General features: G+C 32.4%; 4 protein-coding genes across 4 annotated transcripts; 2 read left to right on the top strand and 2 right to left on the bottom strand.

Moving 5' to 3' along the window:
- Positions 1-1,190: 1,190 nt before the first annotated feature.
- LOC108474461 (protein JINGUBANG-like) lies at positions 1,191-3,194 on the bottom strand. Its single transcript, XM_017776391.2, has one exon. The coding sequence runs from the start codon at positions 3,031-3,033 to the stop codon at positions 1,687-1,689; it is 1,347 nt and encodes a 448-aa protein (XP_017631880.1). The 5' UTR covers positions 3,034-3,194; the 3' UTR covers positions 1,191-1,686.
- Positions 3,195-13,423: 10,229 nt separating this feature from the next.
- Positions 13,424-16,324, top strand: LOC108476315 (uncharacterized). The gene is made up of 7 exons (XM_017778496.2): positions 13,424-13,623; positions 13,713-13,878; positions 13,988-14,046; positions 14,775-14,893; positions 15,095-15,332; positions 15,419-15,542; positions 16,024-16,324. Exons 1-7 carry the CDS (start codon positions 13,564-13,566, stop codon positions 16,101-16,103), a joined length of 846 nt encoding a protein of 281 aa, XP_017633985.1. The 5' UTR covers positions 13,424-13,563; the 3' UTR covers positions 16,104-16,324.
- Positions 16,325-16,832: 508 nt separating this feature from the next.
- Positions 16,833-18,514, top strand: LOC108476314 (uncharacterized). Its single transcript, XM_017778495.2, has one exon. The coding sequence runs from the start codon at positions 17,360-17,362 to the stop codon at positions 18,233-18,235; it is 876 nt and encodes a 291-aa protein (XP_017633984.1). The 5' UTR covers positions 16,833-17,359; the 3' UTR covers positions 18,236-18,514.
- Positions 18,334-19,005, bottom strand: LOC108476316 (uncharacterized). Its single transcript, XM_017778497.2, has one exon. It carries the CDS (start codon positions 18,868-18,870, stop codon positions 18,496-18,498), a length of 375 nt encoding a protein of 124 aa, XP_017633986.1. The 5' UTR covers positions 18,871-19,005; the 3' UTR covers positions 18,334-18,495.
- Positions 19,006-19,288: the final 283 nt, after the last annotated feature.

Below are 19,288 nucleotides of genomic sequence, written 5' to 3'. Positions count from 1 at the left end.
TGCAAAAATTCCAAGATTTTTGGATAACTTTGTGATTGAAAAAAGAAATAGATAATTTGTCCTATGAAACCCTTAACCAACTTGTGGTTAAAAAGACCAATAATCGGGCTTAAACATTTACGAAACTCTCAGAAGAAGAATTCTTAAAAACATCAATAATTGGACTTGAAGTTTGAAAACTCTATAAGTTCAGAAGAAAAGAAACAAACTTGAAAAAAACGAGAGTTGAATCACTAAAAAAAAACAATCTTTGACTCAAGCAATTAAAACTTGACTCCTCAAACTCTAATTAACATGTTTTAAAATGCATTGTGAAACTAAAAGGAAGATCGTCGATCCATAAACAAATAACTCAATCTAAAAATATTCTGATACTATCTAAAAATACGTTAACCCAGCCGAACTATAGGGTATCATTTGTCGAGCTGGTAAATGGTTGGTTCATAGTTTGAATCTGATGGTGAGCAGCCCAATTCCAGTTTTTCATTTGAAAATAGAATGATGCATTGCGTACTGGTAATTAATCATATGGTTGAGTAGCCAGTCGAGGTCAATCCATGGTTTTAATGTGGATTAAAAGCTCGGAAAATAATCTGCCTATGGTGTGATACATATGCATATGTTATTAGCTATGGTTTGATGTGGATTTAAAGTTTGGAAAATTATATTTTTAGGTAGGACACATCATAATATTAATAGAATTAAAGATTAACAGTTACACATGATAAAAGGATTGGTCAAGAAATTTTTTGTGGCGAAATTAAGTTATATATTTTTATGAGAGCTAAAATGTAATTTTATCATCGAAGTTTCAATTTATATATGCGAGGTCTTCTTTTATCTCGAATTGTAGCGTGTTGTTTTGTGATTAAGACATTAATAAATAAGTAGATTGTTTTAATTGGTTTAAGTAGAATGACGTTATAATATATATAAAGGCTTCTCGAATCGGACAAGATGTTTAACTATTAGATTTTGCTTGATGTGAAAAGATTACAAAAATCTGTTAAACAAGGTGCATGTTTGTCAATAGAAAAACTAAGTCTATAACGTATCTTAGAACGAAGAATCACCATTAAGTGAATTAATGTCACGTGATTATAGATGGTATATTAAACATGAGATCATGCAATCGTATACTTGTGATGGAGTTGGAACTAAGACAACAAACATATGTCTTCACCTTAGTATTTTACAAAGTAAAAATGGCTTTAATTAAATTAAAAAATTACAGAAATGAAACAGTAAATATGTTCACACCAATGGAACCCCCTTGGTCCCGGTTACATTAAAATTCCCAAAAAAAGGAGCAGAAAAAAGTCAACTTGCTCAATAAATTTTGTCAACCTTGAGTTACAAGTTACATTTCATGTTTCAAAAAAGACATTTCATGGAGGCTAACCATGCGCCTTTTTTAATACGACATTAAATTACAAAAATTAAACAATGGAACAAACTTCGAAATTTTAACTTTTCACTGACCTGGCACTCTGACATGTGGTTAAAAAACTCCATTTTTACACGTGGCACCGACCAAACCTACCAAATAGTTGCCTTCATCGTTAAGGGATCGGACCACCAAACAACGACGCGCCTACCGAGCTTCCGTGTCTGCGCGTGCTAATCTTCCTTCGCTTTTTCTCTGACCTTTTTGACTTTGACAATGGAAAAAAGAATGTAGGGGAATCAACCCACTTGCTTAATCTCTTTCATATCTGGCGCGTTTTCAGACAAGCGCCACACCTTGACGGATTTATCGAGGCTACCACTGTAAACGATCCATTTCCGGTCGGTTTTCCTTGACGTCCGATCATCTTCCTCGACGGCTAAGCATTTGACTGGACCGGTATGACCGGTTAGGACCGAGAGACACTTATGGATACCACCTTTTTCTCGTCTCCATACACATATGCTCCCATCGGCTGACCCGCTGAAAACCAAATTCCCCGCCGTGGCTAAGCAGAGGACCGCCATTTTATGTCCCCGTAAAATCCCACCATGGGAAAGATGCTTGTCGCGTTCCCAGAAGTTAACGAGCCCGTCCGACGACCCACAGTACAACACCGCCGATTCTCGGCTCACGGCCAATGATGTAACCGCGTTTTCTTGTTTTAACAACACTTGGACCAGGAAATGCTTAGTTCCTTTCCCTTGTAGTTCCCTTTTCCATACCTTGACCGTACCGTCAGCTGATCCCGTAAACACCAAGCTATCAAATCCGGCCACCACGGAATTAATGGCATCGTCATGAGCGTCGATGGATTCCAAGCATTTCGAATCGGCTAATCGCCAAACTTTCAGGGTTTTATCCCAAGACCCTGAATATAACAACCCGACCTCTTCGTTCACACTCATGCAAGAAACGGCATCGAAGTGTTTGATCCGAAGAACATTTCGGTTCCTCCGAACTTCAACATAGTTCTTCGGTTTAACAGAGCTTTTTATTATATCTTTGAACGTCGGCAAACTGCCTAATCTTTTGTGAACGCTAGGACTCGTCGTCGATGAGACTTTCCACACACGGATTTTACCGTCTTGGTGACCGGTGAATACCTTATCACCCAATACAATAATGGCTTTAACCAATCCACTTTTAGTTTTAAAACCTGAAAATTCCTTCAAATCTTTCCACACACGGATGTTCTTGCTATCGGAACCCGTATAAACCAAATCCCCAGCTGCAGCCAATGAGTAAATATGACCTTCTTCTCTTACAATGGAAGCAATAAGCCCATCTTGGCCATAATCAGCTTCGAGCATAGATGGGTTAATAACCCATGGTGATTTGATATAAGGAGAAGCTTGTATCCACGGTGACATGATATACGGCGAACCCTCACCGCTCGTCGTCGTACTGTTGGAACACCTCGGGCTCGCCATTGATGCACTGCTTTTACGATTGGGGACTTCGTCGTCTTCGGCACCGATAGGAAACAAAGAAGGTTCAGATTTGAAGAGAGTTCCTAGTTTTGGTCGGCTATGGAGGTTATTGCTTTGCTCCATAACCATCGTACCACCCTTATCGTTTCCCATTAACAATGAGAATCAGAACTGTACAAAGATATAGACTTTTCTGTACTAATGTGAAGAGAGAAAAAAATGTGGATGGCTTTTTGAGAAAATGAAGAGGTAATTTGAGATGGAAATTTTTGGAGCGTTACTATCTGATTTTTTGTTTGCGAGGAAAAGACTAAACGAGGGTGTTGGATATAAGGGGTATATATGGAGGAAGGGATGAATAGTGGTAGGTGATGTGAGGCTCTGGGTTTTTGACACGTGTTTTGATGAGACGTAATCATTACGAATGGGTACCGGTAACTAGGAAACTTATAATAAAGTTTGATTATGAAAATTTCTCATATGTTGAAATATTTTTGTAATACAAACATTAAAATAATTCATTTATTAATAAATAGATTAATTTAATTCAATCTCAAATGATATATTAAATATTTTTTATGGAAATTAAGATATTTATTATTGATAATAATGATTTTTATTGTGATTATTTTTGGAATAGATAAATGGAAGATGGATTCATAGTAAACATTTTATGTAGATGTTAATTGTGAACATAGATAAGATAAAAACGATGGTATGAGACAAAAATTTTGACCGTATATTCCATAATTAGGAAGATATTGACCAATGCAACAACATGCTCTCTCTCTATATAATAGGGTTGTGATTTGTGAACCTTCGTTACCGTAAAAAGAAAGAAGTGTTCTAAAACGAGAACGATTCTCGTTTTGTCTTTGAACTTTTCTTGCTATCTACTTCAATTAATATTTTCGACAAACGTGCAAGTGTGAAATTATTATATTTTCAAGGAAAATATTGAAACTTCACTTTTATTTTATCTTAAGTAAACTATATATAAAATGGTTAAATTATTAATAAATTTACATTTTAACTATTTAATTTAAAAATTATAAAATGGTTATTTGAAGTTTGTTAGCGAACATAAAAATATAAAATAAAATTTAATAGTTTAGTGACTTAAATAAAAACTTATAAATAGATAGTTTAATGACTAATCTTTTGAAATTAAGTGACCAAGATATAATTTAGTGACCTTAGGTGTAATTTACCCTTTTATTTTTATAATAATTTATTTGTAAAGGTTTTACATTTCAACGAAGACTTTACATGAAAAACATTAAAATATATTAATAATTTGAAAAAAGAATACATGACAAAGTTGGTAATCTTGTTTTTATTTAGAAACGAACCCAAATTTTAAAACGTAAATTTTTTAGAATGATAATAAAATTGAAAGAAAACCCAGAAATTTTTACTTGAATTTAATTTAGATTTCAAAATCTCAAAGCCTCAACATTGCTAAATCACGAAATTTGAATAAAAGCATTGGGAAGTACTTCAAAATGAAGCAAATTAGGAATATTCATTATATTAGTTGAATATATAAAGAAAATAATTAATGTTAGGCAAAGCATTGTTATCCCTAATATTTTCTTTCGGCCACCTTTTTAAGTTTGGTTATTCTTAGTGTCACATGGCTAACTTTATTCTTGAGCAATCTTTTATCCTATTAAAATCTTGTATTAAAGCTTAAGCTAGCATTACAAGAAATGAGAGAAAGAAGAATAGTTGTATTCCTGTTATAAATGTTTTTTGGACTGTATTATAATTTAAGTAACATTCATTCATTGGTTCAACAATTAACCCTTATTTATAGATATCTAGATGGCTACATGGAATCAACCCTAAATTTTATACTCTAATTTTGGTGGAATGGGGTCTAGAATTTCAATTTCATAATTAATGATAACGCTAAGCACCTAAATATTTTTACCGTTTCTTATATGTTATATGTTAGATTAAATAGTAAATTAGTCCTTTTTGTTAAAAGTTTTAACCATTTATGTTGTTAAAACCGACGTGGCTAATGAAATAATCAAACAATTACATAAGACGTGCCACGTGTACCTTATGCTGATGTACAATGACCAGTTTTTAATAGTAAAATTGGAGGGAATTTTTAACAGAAAGGCCAATTTATTCTTTAGTCTAACATACAGGAAATAATTTGCTCTTTTTTTAGTAGAAGGCGCAAGATACAATCCGACTTCTAATAAGAATTTTACCTCAAGCATTATGTACATATATATAATAAGAGTTTGTGTTGGATGTGTTGAAAATATATAGATTCATATGTAATCAATGAATCGTATTAAAAATGGGTTAGTATTTAGTACATTAGTAGTGCATTTTTTTTATTCCACAAGCAAACTTTAAAAAAGTTAACATGTGTGTGTTTTTTTAAATATTTAACTATACTCCAATAAGATACTTATCAACCCCGACCTTATTTTTAGAGTCTAAAAACTCCATTGACAATATTTTAAATATTTTTCCTTAAAATATATCATTAATAAAATAACAAATAATTTTAAAAGTGTTGATACAATTTATCAACAGAAATAAAGAGATGGGAAGGGAAAATGGAAAGGTGGGAAGAGGGTGAAGAAGCATAGTGATCGGAATGATTCCCTCCTAGGTCCTTTTGTACCTTCCCCTCAATGGGTTTTTTTTTTTTTTGGTAAAAAGGGATTATTTTTATCGGGTTAGATCTCGGATTGAGTTATTATATAATAAATATTTTATAATATATTATTATATTTTTTAATAAGTATTATTTTGTGATTCACTATTAATGTATGGATCGTATTACATATATTCTGTACATTAAATATAGAAATTGTGATCTAATAACACTATATTTTTAAGAAAAAAATATTATTAAGAAGATATTAATTTCACATAAAAAATAATAAAATGAAGAAAAACGTCGTGGCAGTTGAGTTTGGTGAACCGAAAAGACAAGGTTTTGGGTGTCGAAATTAAAGTCCATTGCCCCAAAAAACCGAAACCCCTATTGGAATTTCACATACAAAATCGTTTTGGAGCAGCTAAAATATTTGTCAACGGTTTTTGAATTGCTGCCACTTGCATGTTTGGTAGATAAAAATTACGACCTTCATGACCGGCGCTAGCCGCCACGAAACAGGAACATGTTGGATTGGGTATGTTTCTTCTCGCCACGTTATCCCCCCTCAAAACAAATACAGCATACAAGGTTGCCATATTGGGTCTACAGTTTCTACACTTCATCTATTAATTTGGACCAACGTTTTCTTAATGAAATCAACCAAGCTCTAAAATATTTATTTTTTTATAATTTTTAAAATTTTCATAATTCCTTTAAATTATTTTAATAATGATTATATTAAAAAGGTATTTCATAAAAAAAAATTGTAATGTAGCTGGTCCGCATAACCTATCATACATTATTAATTTAAAAGTGTTGGTTGAGTAACGGTTCACATGGTGGTGTGTAGAGAGTTGTAAAGGTTAGGGAAGAGACACTTGTGCAATGTATGTTTCATTATGGTTTATCACTTAGGAAACACAATAACTTTTTATCTGGGCATCACGGTGAGATCCACGTATGAGCCATGCAAGAAAAAGCGTAACAGCTATTATGACAAATAGTTATATTCATTAATCTTATTTTTAAATAAATAGTAAATTTATATATGCATTTTGTATCAATATGTAATTTAATATATGAATTTTGATTTAGTGAAATTATAAATATAAAATTTGAATTATAATATATATATATATATATATATATATATATATGAAACTTGATTAATAATTTAATAATTTAATATGAAGAAAATCCGAGAAGAGATGATGCATATTGATTCAATACGTGTCCATTAAAAGGTTTATATTAATCAAATTTTAAATGTGTCCTAACCCCACTGTGGGGACTATATAATGTTTTATTCTTCAAGTGAAATTTGTACATAACTTGAGTCATGTTGAACACTTGTCTCCTGTTGCAAGAACTATAAAATATAAACCCTTTCTTTAATAAAAATTAATAATATTAAATATTAAGCATAAATAATTTTTTGTGTTAGATTTTTTTGTTTCCATACGAAAATGGAAAGTGAAATTCTGAAAATGTATCTAAACATGACAAGTGTCACTATAAAAGCTGCTTTTATTTTACTTTAGATTATAAAATGTAAGAAATTAAATTATTATTCTTGTTAATTTTTTTTAGTGCTTTCTGGCCTTGTGCACTAATCAAACAAACATTAATTAATTTAATTAAAACATGAGAGTGCTTAAGTTTACTTTGAGTAAGAGAAAAGTAAACAAGATTAAGACAAGTGTCGATGAACCTTAAAAAAAGTAATATCAAATTAATTCTTTAAACCTGTCTGTTAATCATCAAACACGTAATTTAAATAATTTTTAATATATGATAAGATCACATAAGCATGAAGTATTCGTCGGACCAAAATAAAAATCAGCATTTATCAATTAAGAAAATGTAAGATGTAGGCATGTGTCATTCATGAATTCTATATACTATATATAGAATATCACTTTTGGATTTTTTTTATTTATTTATATGGAGTTGATGTTCCCGTATGATGAACAAATTAGGTCTAGAAGTTATGTTGGAGGGGATTTTATTGCATAAGCAAGATACGTAGAGAAAATTATTTAGTATGCAGTGTAATGTGTCAAATTATGGTGTTGAATGGTAATAAGAAAAATGGTGGCACGTGGAAGTTGATACTTGAGGATTTGTCTAACTATATTATTTATGTGCAAAATTAATTAAAGATGCATGCATGTTGATGGCAAAAAAGTTCAGATCAGATGGAGTTGGATCCCACCTGATTTGATAGAGCCGAATTTTCTTATTTTAAAATCGGATATTTATTATGAATATCGAAATAAATTTGATGTATTTTAGGATTTTTATAATATAATTTTTTTTTATTGTTATTTTGTTCCATCCCTATTTTTCTAATAGTTTCTTATTAAGGATGGATTCGAATCTGTGCCCAAGGTGTCATAACTAGCTTTAACCATTCAAATAGTCGAAGACTTTTGAATATTTTCAGATTCTCTGAAGCTTTCAACATAAGACGTGGACATTTGTAGGAAGTTTTTATTTTTATTTTATTTCTATTTATTTTTATTTTAATTCATGACTGAGTTGATTACTTGATTTTATTTCTATATTGTTAAGGATATTAAATGATTCTTTGATGTTTGATTTATTGTTGTATAAACATGGGTAAAATTTAAATTTGGTAAGAAATTTTTATATTTCGATAATTTCTTTTTAATTGTGGTATATATTGAAATTATTAAGTGATTTTTGTATGCTTTATTAATGAATAAAACAATTATGATCCTCTTTTGCTGATCTTATTGATTTATTTTTCTGATGTTAAAGAATTTATATTATCATGACGATATTTATATGAATGAATTGTAAGACAGTATTCCGTCTCTAAATTAGTTTTCTACCTTCAACTAATTTTGTGAAGTTATTGAATGATAGAGATGTCAATCAATTGAAATAGTTTGAAGTAGGTGTTTATCAATGAAGCACTTAAAAAATTTACATATATTTGTGATATTGGTTCCCTTTAAATAAGGAATATATTGGGACGTTTAGAAACCCATCCTGCTAGATCTACTTGCATTCTCCAAAGTGAATGCATACATAAAAAAATTATTTCAAAGGATACAATCATGCACATGATAATTGGCATAATAATAACCACTAGAAGCGGAAATATAGTAATAAATAAGAGAATAATGAGAGTTCTCAAGATAACTTTTCAAAGGGTATAGATGACTTGTGTTATCAATATAATATGAAAGATCATTCGTCACATATATGCCGTATGCCCAAATATTACTGTATTAATATTTTTTGAAAAAAAATACATGTCTTGCCGACAACATAACAATAAATATTATCCTTACAGTAGTAAATATTTATCTTATTTGTTTATCCGGTAGTACAAAATTAGTTGAAAGTCCTGAAGAGCTAATATAATAATATTTGAAGTATCAAATAAATTATTAAGTTTTAAAATATATTTACTATAATGGATCTCATACTGAAATTGTGAATGAGAAAAAGATTGATTATATTTAGTATGAATTACTCTTACAATGAATATCTACTTGTTTTGATTTTGAAAAGGATAACGAATATTTGGTTATTGAATGCATGATACTTATGCTTAAAGACATCAGTATCTCTTAAATTAATTGTGAGTATCTCTATCGTCTTCCTTCATCTTCATCCCCATGAAAAGTTGAAAGCAGAATATTCGAATATGAAAGATCTACTTAAACTGTAGGAGGATATGACCATTAGATTATGATAATTCTATCTAAATCTTGTTATGATTGGATGCAACGGAAGTTGCAATATTTTAAAATTTTGATCGAGGATAACTTTACAGTATTTAAGATGAATACTCAGATAAAATTATATTGGAATAATATTACTAATGAGAACTTGTTAAAGAACTTTTTTAACGTTCCATGCTTCAAACATGCTATTAAACAATGAACTATTAAATGAAAAACTATAAAGCCCGTTGTATTAGATTTTCTCCATTCCCCCAAGACAAATGTAGCAATATATAAAGACGTAATTTTTTATGTGGTTATAGTAAGTGACTATATAATAATCATAAAAGAGATGGTCATATTAATAAATATCAATTTTTCATAAAGGTTTTCATAACCTCGTTTATCACCTAAATTTGATTATGCAATTGGGACAATTTTTGCTAATGTTGGTGAGTTTATTTCTTAGGCTTTAAATAATTATTGTATGCTAGATTGTTAGTACGAATAACTATCGCAAAACCTACTACTATTAATAAGTTTGGATAAGTACTCCCAAATTACTATTGGCTTTTTGGTCAGGAGCTAAAAACAATCCATCTTAGAATTTTTTTAATGTACAACATATGTTTAAGTTGCTCCGCCACAATACACAAAATGGGTATTGAAAAAAAAATGGTGGAAATATATATCAATTATGAATCTCTTGGTATTATTAGATGTTTCGTATGAATTGGAGATTCAATTATGACATGATTTGTATTTCGATTTGATAATTTTCCTAAAATTAGGGGGAGAGAAATAATAGCTGAATAAATAAATTACTTTGAACGAATTATCATTATCTAGATCCTCGAAGAAAATAATTTGAACTAGAAATTCAAGAAGATAAATTCACTTTATTACAACTTAATTGTCATATGCATTTACTAACTTAATAAGAATAATCAAATCTTATATACCAACTGATATGTTGAAGTCCCAATAGGACAACTTATTAAAATAATGCATGCCTGAAGCTAATAAAAATTATTATAAAAGAAAATAACAAATCAAAATAGCCGTATAATAGAAACGGGTGATCTTAAATACACTCAAGACATAACTAATTATCAAGATTTACAAGTGAAAAGATTCTATGGAAAAACTAACTGTACATCCAAATAAAGAATACTCCTGTATTAAAACCTTAAAATTTTACAAGTACTTGAAACTTAAAAGAAGTGAATCTTACTTGAACAAAATTAATCTCATACGAATAATGACAACCCTGGAATTCTTTCAAACTGAGCTGACAAATCCAAAAAACTTAACTCAACTACTAAACTGACCTTCCTCAAGCCATTGTTTATTTGTGGTTGAAATAGTGATGATGCGTAATCAAGTAGGAAATGCATGCGCTAGCTTGGATAAAATATTTTCCAAACCTTAAAATGAAACATTCCACAATGGGTTTATGGCTATGGGCGAATGCAAGCCACATGTTGGCAATCATGTTGTTTCGGGATTGATAGCTTAAAATCTAGGAAGATGTGTGTACTTCAATTATTGTAACATTATGCTTTCTTTGAACACTCTAGTACCACCCCAACCCATCATTACCCACTAAACTTTTCGCCCATTGTCACTCATTTTCCATTTCATTTTTAAAATAAAAGTAATATTTTAAAAGTTGCAATATTGCTTTTAGGGTTTGAATTTAACCTTTTTTTTAAATACAAGGTGTCTTGCATAGTATGACTATGACTACTCACTGATTTTTCCAATTTTCGTAACAATGAAAAATGGTGCAAATTTGTTTGGAGGTCAACCCATCACAATTATTTCCTTTTGTCCTGATGACTTGCTCGCGAGTCTTCCCTTACTCCCACTTATTTTGATTATAAAAAATTATTAATATATTAAATTAATAGATGTAAAGATAAAGAGAAGAAGGTCTTTTTTTTTTTTAAGATGTTTATCATCATTTATTATATAGGGTCAGACATCAAATTAGATTTTGAGTCGGGTTATTTTTATTATAAGTATATAGCAAGATTTAGTTCAAGTACCTATCTCCTATTTCTAGTCTCTTTTGTATTTCTACTAAATATATCTTGATTTTCAATTACTTGTAAATTTTTATGGGTATGAAAACTCTTAATTATGTTTTTTTAAGAAATAATCTAGTTCAATTTTCATTCATTATATTTGTTTTAGAACAAAAATATTTCATTCTTTTTCCTTTGAAAGGAGATATTTCAATTTTAAATACAAAATTTTCAACTTATTCTAATACATTGCATTTGTATGGAAATAAAGAAACAAATACTACTATATAAAGAAAGCTAGGTAATAAAATACATTTTGCAAATGGACATCTTTGTAATAATAATGGTTACATGAAAGAGACAAATCAACATCAAACAACACAAAGCTAGCCCTATAATCTTTTTCCACTCTTTGAAACTCAACTGAAGTGACAGAAAAAAGGTCCCATCCCCAATAATGTCTCAGTGTTGTTGAACCCTTATTATTGTTTCAAAATATTTTTTGTCAAAACCCCATTATCAAACATACCTCCATTGATATTTTTATTTAGCAAATGAAAACAAGGGGCCCAACACCCATCCTCGATCACTGATCACTGTCTTTCTTCCATTATATCAGAGGTTGATGAGATCAGCTCTAGAATTTCTAGAACCTATAACCCAAAAAAAAAAAGGACAAAATGGAATAATCCAAGTATCTATTAGTGCTGTACACATGGCTATCTTCTGCATGCTAATTGGACCATGTTCATAATATCAAAGATGAACAGTTTCCACCAGCCACAGTTAGTGCTGTACACATGGCTTGGTAGTCTCTCTGCAGATAACATGATGAGACAGACAAGTTATCCCAAGCTAACATTATCAGTATCAAATCGATAACATTCTCTCTTAAAATGTTTAACAAAAATGAAGGTGCTGTTATCCATGCATTATCTGGTCTGCTAGCTTTGGATAATTATGAGCAAGTGTAGTGTTTTCTTTTCTTGTATGGTGGTTAATGCTTGGGAAGTGATAAGGGGATTTGACTTTAATCAAAGGGATTATGCATTGTATCTGTTTACGTGTCAACAACCAGTTAACACCCATTGGATTAAGCAGGTTGAACAAGATAACAAGGAAGGTTATACATTGACCAAATCATCAATAATATTGTTATCTTCATGAAACATGAATTAAAGAGCGTGGCCCAAGTTGCAATCTAGCAGATATATTTTTATAGTGAGCTAAGCTTTTAGGGTTTAAGTGGAAATATTGTTCAGTCTGAATGAAATGTTAGTGTGTTGGGTTTTTTCTTGAGTTGGTTATCTAATCTTTAGAATGTCGCCTTAATGATTAGGTCATACACCATGATGTATCTAGAACCCTAATCCCTACAAAACTTTGCCAATTTTATCCTATATTTTAATGAGATTAAGAGGAAAAGTAAAGAAAGGGAGACTGGTTCCTTTGATTTCTTTTTAAAGATCAAACGAATAACTATTAAGATAAATCCTAAAAATAAGTGTTAATTATATGTTTAATTTTTACTATGTGAATTTAGTTTTTGTATTTTAATATCCACTTTATAGTTCATGTATTACATGTGTAATGCCACGTTAATTTATTGTTTTCAAATATTATTACAAAAATCAGTTGATGGATCTAATGACTGTCATTTGTATCAATATTAAAATTTAAAAATTAAAAAAGTATAAAAACTAAGAGTGATCAAATTGGAGCACATGAGCTAAATATATAACTTTATTCATGACACGAGACTAATAATAAAATTTAACTAAACAAATTTAATTGTATCGTTTGAGGTAAAAAGTTAAAATTTTAAAATTTTAAAATTACAGAAATTACAATTGATTCGAAGATAGCAAAAACCAAAGTTGACCGATTTGAAAAGTATATAAACTAGGAATGAATAAATTAAAAGTATACATCTTACTATAAGGCAAAATTTGATGTACTATGTAACATGTAAGGATTGCTCTCAGCAAGACAGGATAGGGATTAGCCGCCCATAGCCACTGGTTATTTGCATCTGGGCTAACATTTGGCCCATTTAATCCCCAAATGAAAGCCCAACTTTGCAAACCTGGGAATATCCCAAATTCAGTGGCCCAAAAGAACCTCCGCCGCCCATCTATTGGCCCCTTCAGGCCCAAAAAGCTATCTTGTTCTTCAAGCTCAAAAAGCAGCAACTACAACCAGCGGGAAGTGTAGTAGCACAGGCAAAGATCAAATCTTTGCATCAAAAAGAAAAAGAGAGCTTTTTTGAAGGAGCGGAACTTCATAAATCAATTCAAAAATCCTCAATTTTCTCAAAAAAATGGAATTCGTTATTGAACAAGGCAAACAACCACACCAAGAATGCTCTACTTTGCTTCTGGTTCGTTCACTTCTATTCCTTTTTCCCCTTTCAATTCCGTCCCTTAGGGTTCTTTTTAATTTTGTTTTTGTTTTTGTTTTTGCTTTTAGCCTGCTTTGTCGATTGGGAATGTGGGGCAACTAGCGGTGGATTTATTAGTATCATCAATGAAAGCAGAGAGAATTGGGTACTTAGATGATCCCTTTGTGCTTCCTTGTGTTGGAAATGATGCTTATGGCCCTATTCCATGTGGTGACCTTGCTCTTCCTCTTGAAGGTGCTCTATTTACTTTCATTTTTCCTTTTTTTTTTTTTTCATATTCTGTTTTTATGAAACTCGGACTAAATATATTGGAGCTTGAATACATTGTTTCTTGATCTTGCAGCTTACGAGTCAGCTTTTAGTCGAGTTGCTCTCCTCCAACAGCGGTCTCCCGTCGTTAAGGTATTGCTTCAATTATAGCTATATTGATTCAATAAACTTTTTTGTGTTTAAAGTATAATTTGATGCTTTGGAACTAAGGTGCTTGCTATTCTGACCCACTAATTCCGGATCTCGGTGAATGATGATTTTCCGAGTCAGTTTTACTGCGTAAACTGACCTAGATGGATTAGAGGCATTGAATTCAAACCTCGGGTTTCTCCCATTTTGAGAACGTGTTGCATGTAATAGGATTTACTCAGAACATGACTGACTTAATCTAGTGTTTTCTGACAACATTCGTCTTTCTTGCCAGTTATAGCTTTGTACTTGTACACTGCTCTTTGTTCTTTTTGTTATATGACCATGTTAGAAAGCAGATGTATATAACTAAATAATTAGTCACTCCAACACATGGAACCCGAATAATAAATATTTCAGAATGTAGATAGTTAAGTGCCTGAATTGCTGTCCTATTTTGAATGCTAGAGGTTTTTACTACTTTTAATTGCCTTCAGGAAACATTGAATGACTACTTTTACATGGAGTCCTATGTCATTTCTGATTATCATGAGTGAGGGATTACCATGCCATTTGAAATTCACTAATGAACTAACTGTATCTTTTTACCTTGTTTCGATGTGAGTTTGTTTCCCCAATCATCTTTTTCCTATTTTTCACCATTTTCAATGCTATAGCGATACTTGAATACAGATAGAATTATTTGATATTTGAAATGGCCATCCAAATAGGGACGAATGGTTGAATTTGCCAAAAACTTGGCAAATTTTGCTGCTGCAAGTGGAAAGAAGCATGTTGTTCTGCTTTCCAGCTTGGATTTTGGAAAGTGGCAGAAAATTGACATGTCAAGGTATTTCAATCTGAAATTGTCTACATTTAGTATATTAATATACTACGAGGTTCTTCGACTTCCTATTTTGGTGCAACCGATCAGTTTACTTGTGTATCTTTGGAAATATATAACATTGTGTTACTTTTCTTGGAGATCGTCTTGGTAACTGGAAATGCCTGTTGTTCACGAGAAATGCTGATCTTGTGGGTTTTTTTTCAGTGGTCCGCAGATTTATTACCTATCCAGCATAAATCCCGATGGAAGAGATGACAACTGTGAACAACTTGGATGGAAAAGGCTGCAAGAATACAATCCTGCTCAAAGATGTTGGAAGTATCTTAGCACCTTAGCTGAAGGAAATACTATGCTGGAAAGCAATTTACCTTTTGAAGATGAGCTGGAAGATGAAGATTATTGCCCTAGTTTGCCATTTGCAGCACTTTTTTCTTGTTTGAAGGTACCCGTATTTTTTAGCTTTGCATTTTTCCAGAGCTATTTGATGAACCTTGTATTTCTGTGGATTACTTTGTAATTTCTATATAGGCCAAAGGCTTGAAGGTTACGTGTTTACTATGCTACTGTTCGGAAGGGGATAATATACAGGATGCTTTTCATTTGGCTGAGGCAGCATGCAGACTTTTGGGCCTAAATCCTAGTACTTTTCCTGGTAAGGCTCCTTTATATTTAAGATATCAATATTGCTTCCTACAGCTACTCTGTGATGTCTTTTTATACCAATGACGTATATATCTTGAATATTGCACTTAATTAGTTTTACGGTTTTAATATGGTTGCCTTGAAGATTTGAACTTTAGAAATAAATATAATTTTATGCATTATTGAAGTTTTGCAGATGCTAATGAACACATATCCCAACATCGTTTCCTCGGTAGTTTGGGATGAGTTTAATGGTGGAAGAATATGTTATTCTATTGCTAATACTGTATCAATTTTCTTCAAATTTTTATTATTTTTGTGGTGTTTGCTTCATAACTAATCTCCAAACTTGTTTCATTAGAAAGACAAATTTATCTATGTGTTAAAAGAGCTTTTAACTATGACTGTATTATTACTTGCCATCCTTTTTTGGTCTGTTAGCAATTTCATTGAGAATTTCAAGTACTTACAAGTTTTGTTTTCCATTTCAGGTAATGGAAGTGGTGGTTGGGTCATTCCTTTCTCATGGCAGACCGTTTATGGACCGCCACCGGATATGTCTATCTTTTAGGCTTAGATCTGACCATGCTTAGTGACGTTGACAAAGCTAAATCTGTAATCTATTGTTTGAAACTTGAGATTTTATGTTTCTATTACAAGAAAAGTAGCATGTATTGGCACTGATGGAAGCAGGCAACAAAAAATGCTCAACTAAATACATTCATTGTAAAATGTTGGAACTTCTTTTTCCATATTTTGAAAACTTGCTCAACTATTTACTTTTGAATTAAACTCGGTGATAGAAACCTTCATTTGTTTCTTGACGGTGAAATAAGATCAAGCGCATGAGTTTATTATTATTCTAGGTCATAACTAGTTGGTTGGATTCCTTCCCTAGGTCCCTTGCGCATGGTGTCATGATTATATTGGCTATTTGGCTCTTAAAGCCCTCGGAGAATTGGGTACAAGTCAGTTTCTCATGCACAATTTGGTAAATGACTTTGTTATGTCATTGGCTGATTTGCTTCTTTTGCATATTGCATTATTGCCTAATATGCAATGGAGACGTGAGAGAAAATCATATTATTTGACATGAATCTGCATGAGTTCTACAAGGAACATGCATGATAAAAGTTCACGATGGTAGTAAGGTTTCATTATTGCAGGTCATATGATTGCTTGTAACCTTTTAATGGAGCTGCTGGACCAATAGAAACTCATCTCTTGCATGTCGCTACAATGTCATGGAATATACTTGGAATCTTAATCAGCTTTTTTCTTGTCCTTACTTGTTGGTTAGTGATGTTCCGTTAAGAAATGCATTTGTTTGGGCTGAGTGGAACTTCTTTTTTGCAGTAATGGGTTATTATAATTTTCCACTAGTAAGTGATTGGGAGAAAAGTTATGGCCCTCATCAACTTGAAAGGCCATGCTTTTTCTACCTTTGGATGAAAAGAAGAATTGGTTTCTTTGGTGGTTTTTACAGGTACAACAAAGGTGAATTTGTGGCCGTCTGATCATCGGATTCCACGGTTTATCAAATTCAGACATCTTGAAGTGAAGCAGCAGTTAGTGTCTTCTTCACTCATATCTACTTTAGTATATACTTTATAGAGTTAAAACCATATCTTATCTGATGTATCATCTTTTGTAATGTTTCAACTAAATGGCTGTCTTTTCATATCATTTTTGGTTTTGTGGAAATACATGCATTGAGCACCAGGCAATTCCGTATGGATTGTTGACACGATGTATCGACAATCACTTCTGTTATTTAACTTCTCGGTTTGGTCAAAAAACCTCCATGCCTGAAAAACAGAAGCTACCATGGGTACATTTGTAGGACATTTGGTGCCAGGTCTGGCACTGACCCTTCTTGGCCTATGGCACACCATCAACAATATCAAAGCCTATTGTCTCAAAGGGTCTACCAAATTTACAGTAAGGTTTTGGTACCCATTCAATGGCCCTTTTTCTAGATTCAAACACCTGGAGCTGATTTTTATCTTATCTTTTTCCCTGTTAGCAATTTTCATGCAAGTTTTAGACTTGCCTTTCCTTCGATTCCCTTTCGAACTCGACGGTTTCGAGCATGCTAGCATATTTCTCCATCTTGCTATATTTGCAGGTTTCACACTTTCTGCTGAATTAACTCGGTCTTCCGAGATTCTATCGGTTGTTTCGGGAATCCTTGTGGCTTCTGTTTTTGGTCAAGAGGTGTTCTTACTCCATTTTCACTCAGCTGATCATGTTGGACTCGAAGGCCATTACCACTGGCTATTGCAGCTTATAGTGCTAATCTCCCTTCTAGCATCTTTAACAGTAATGTTCCTACCGAGTAGCTTGTCCGCAGCTCTTGTTCTTTCAGTTTCCGTTGTATTCCAAGGTTGTTGGTTCATGAATATGGGGTTCATGCTATGGTGTCCAAAGTTCATTCCTCGAGGATGTATAATGCAGGCCGAAATGAGGAGTGACAGCATGCATGGAGCGGTGACATGTTACTCGCACGAAGACGATTTTAGGGCTAGAGCATTGGCTAACATGCAATTCAGTTGGATACTCTCTGCTATCTTTATATTCACAGGGTTCACCAGCCTCAAATTTGCTGGAAAATGTACCCCAAGGGCACAATCAACCGAATACGAGCAACTCGAAATTAGAACCAGTGATGTCCCTATAACTATTGATACCTTCAAGAGCTGATGATCCCTAGGTCTTGTAATCAATAACAAAGAAATTGGACAAGAATGGCTAATATTAAACATTGCTGAATAATGTTATGCATATTCTATAAATATTGATTTCCCTCACAGTAGCTTTCCATTTTGGATGTTATTAGATATCAATGCTAAATTTTCTTACAAGCCAATGAACTTACAACACATATAAAACAACCAAAGTTCCACATAAAGTAAAAGTACAAATTTTGGGGCAATGAAAACAAGTTATGTCTTAAAATTCTCTTACTCAGCCTCTTCCAAAGAAGCTTCGATTCGAAGCAGCACAAATCCGACAGCAACACCAACAAGAACAAGGCCATTCATGATTGCTGCAATCCTGAATATCTCACCAATAGCATTACAGGTTGAAGACAATGCACCGCCACCGCTTTTACCTGTCTTGCCCTTTGTCGGAGCTTTGAGTGAGCTAACAATGTTTGCAAATGATTGCTCGGTGCATACACGTTGGCCAAGTGAGACCACTTTGTTATGAGCTTTCAACCCACCAAAAGAATTCAAGCCTGTTATGTAATTCACATTGGTGTTGGTCTTTTTCTTGGGGTTAGTGGTGGCAGCAGCCAACATGGGTTGAGTGTAGGTAACTGAAGCTGTTGCCATTGTTGTAAGTTTTTTTGGTATGCAATAAAATTGAAGAGAACAAAAATGGGGGTTTACTTTTGTATGGGGGAATAGATGATGATGGATAAGGGGAAGTAAAGGGATGAATGGCTGGGAATCTGATTGGATGAGGTTAGTGTTAGCTTTAAATGGTGGCCATAAGAAATTTGAGGGCCAAATTTATGGGTTTGACTAGAATTACAAATTATATATCAGCCCAATCTGTATATCATTCAAAATACACATTTTAGGATACCAACATGCCCAAACAACAAAAAGCTTCCTGGGCCGGGGAACTTTCATCTTAGAGTCCAAACTCATAAGCATGGTCTTGTTTGATCCACTATAAGGATGTTGAAATGGTCTTTATCATTAATTAAATTAATTAAAATTTCAACTTTTAATATTCGAACCAAAT

Source organism: Gossypium arboreum, chromosome 3 (genome assembly GCF_025698485.1).
Source record: "Gossypium arboreum isolate Shixiya-1 chromosome 3, ASM2569848v2, whole genome shotgun sequence".
Classification (NCBI taxonomy): domain Eukaryota; kingdom Viridiplantae; phylum Streptophyta; class Magnoliopsida; order Malvales; family Malvaceae; genus Gossypium; species Gossypium arboreum.
Note: the sequence above shows the minus strand (reverse complement) of the source record. Positions and strands in the feature narration are given on the sequence as shown.

Excerpts from the sequence above, each read along its gene's own strand:
- LOC108474461 (XM_017776391.2), bottom strand. The coding sequence starts at position 3,033 with ATGGGAAACGATAAGGGTGGTACGATGGTTATGGAGCAAAGCAATAAC.
- LOC108476315 (XM_017778496.2), top strand. The coding sequence starts at position 13,564 with ATGGAATTCGTTATTGAACAAGGCAAACAACCACACCAAGAATGCTCT. Across the intron at positions 13,624-13,712 it reads AATGCTCTACTTTGCTTCTG|CCTGCTTTGTCGATTGGGAA; the intron begins GTTCGTTCACTT and ends TTTTGCTTTTAG. Across the intron at positions 14,894-15,094 it reads CAGAAAATTGACATGTCAAG|TGGTCCGCAGATTTATTACC; the intron begins GTATTTCAATCT and ends GTTTTTTTTCAG.
- LOC108476314 (XM_017778495.2), top strand. The coding sequence starts at position 17,360 with ATGGGTACATTTGTAGGACATTTGGTGCCAGGTCTGGCACTGACCCTT.
- LOC108476316 (XM_017778497.2), bottom strand. The coding sequence starts at position 18,870 with ATGGCAACAGCTTCAGTTACCTACACTCAACCCATGTTGGCTGCTGCC.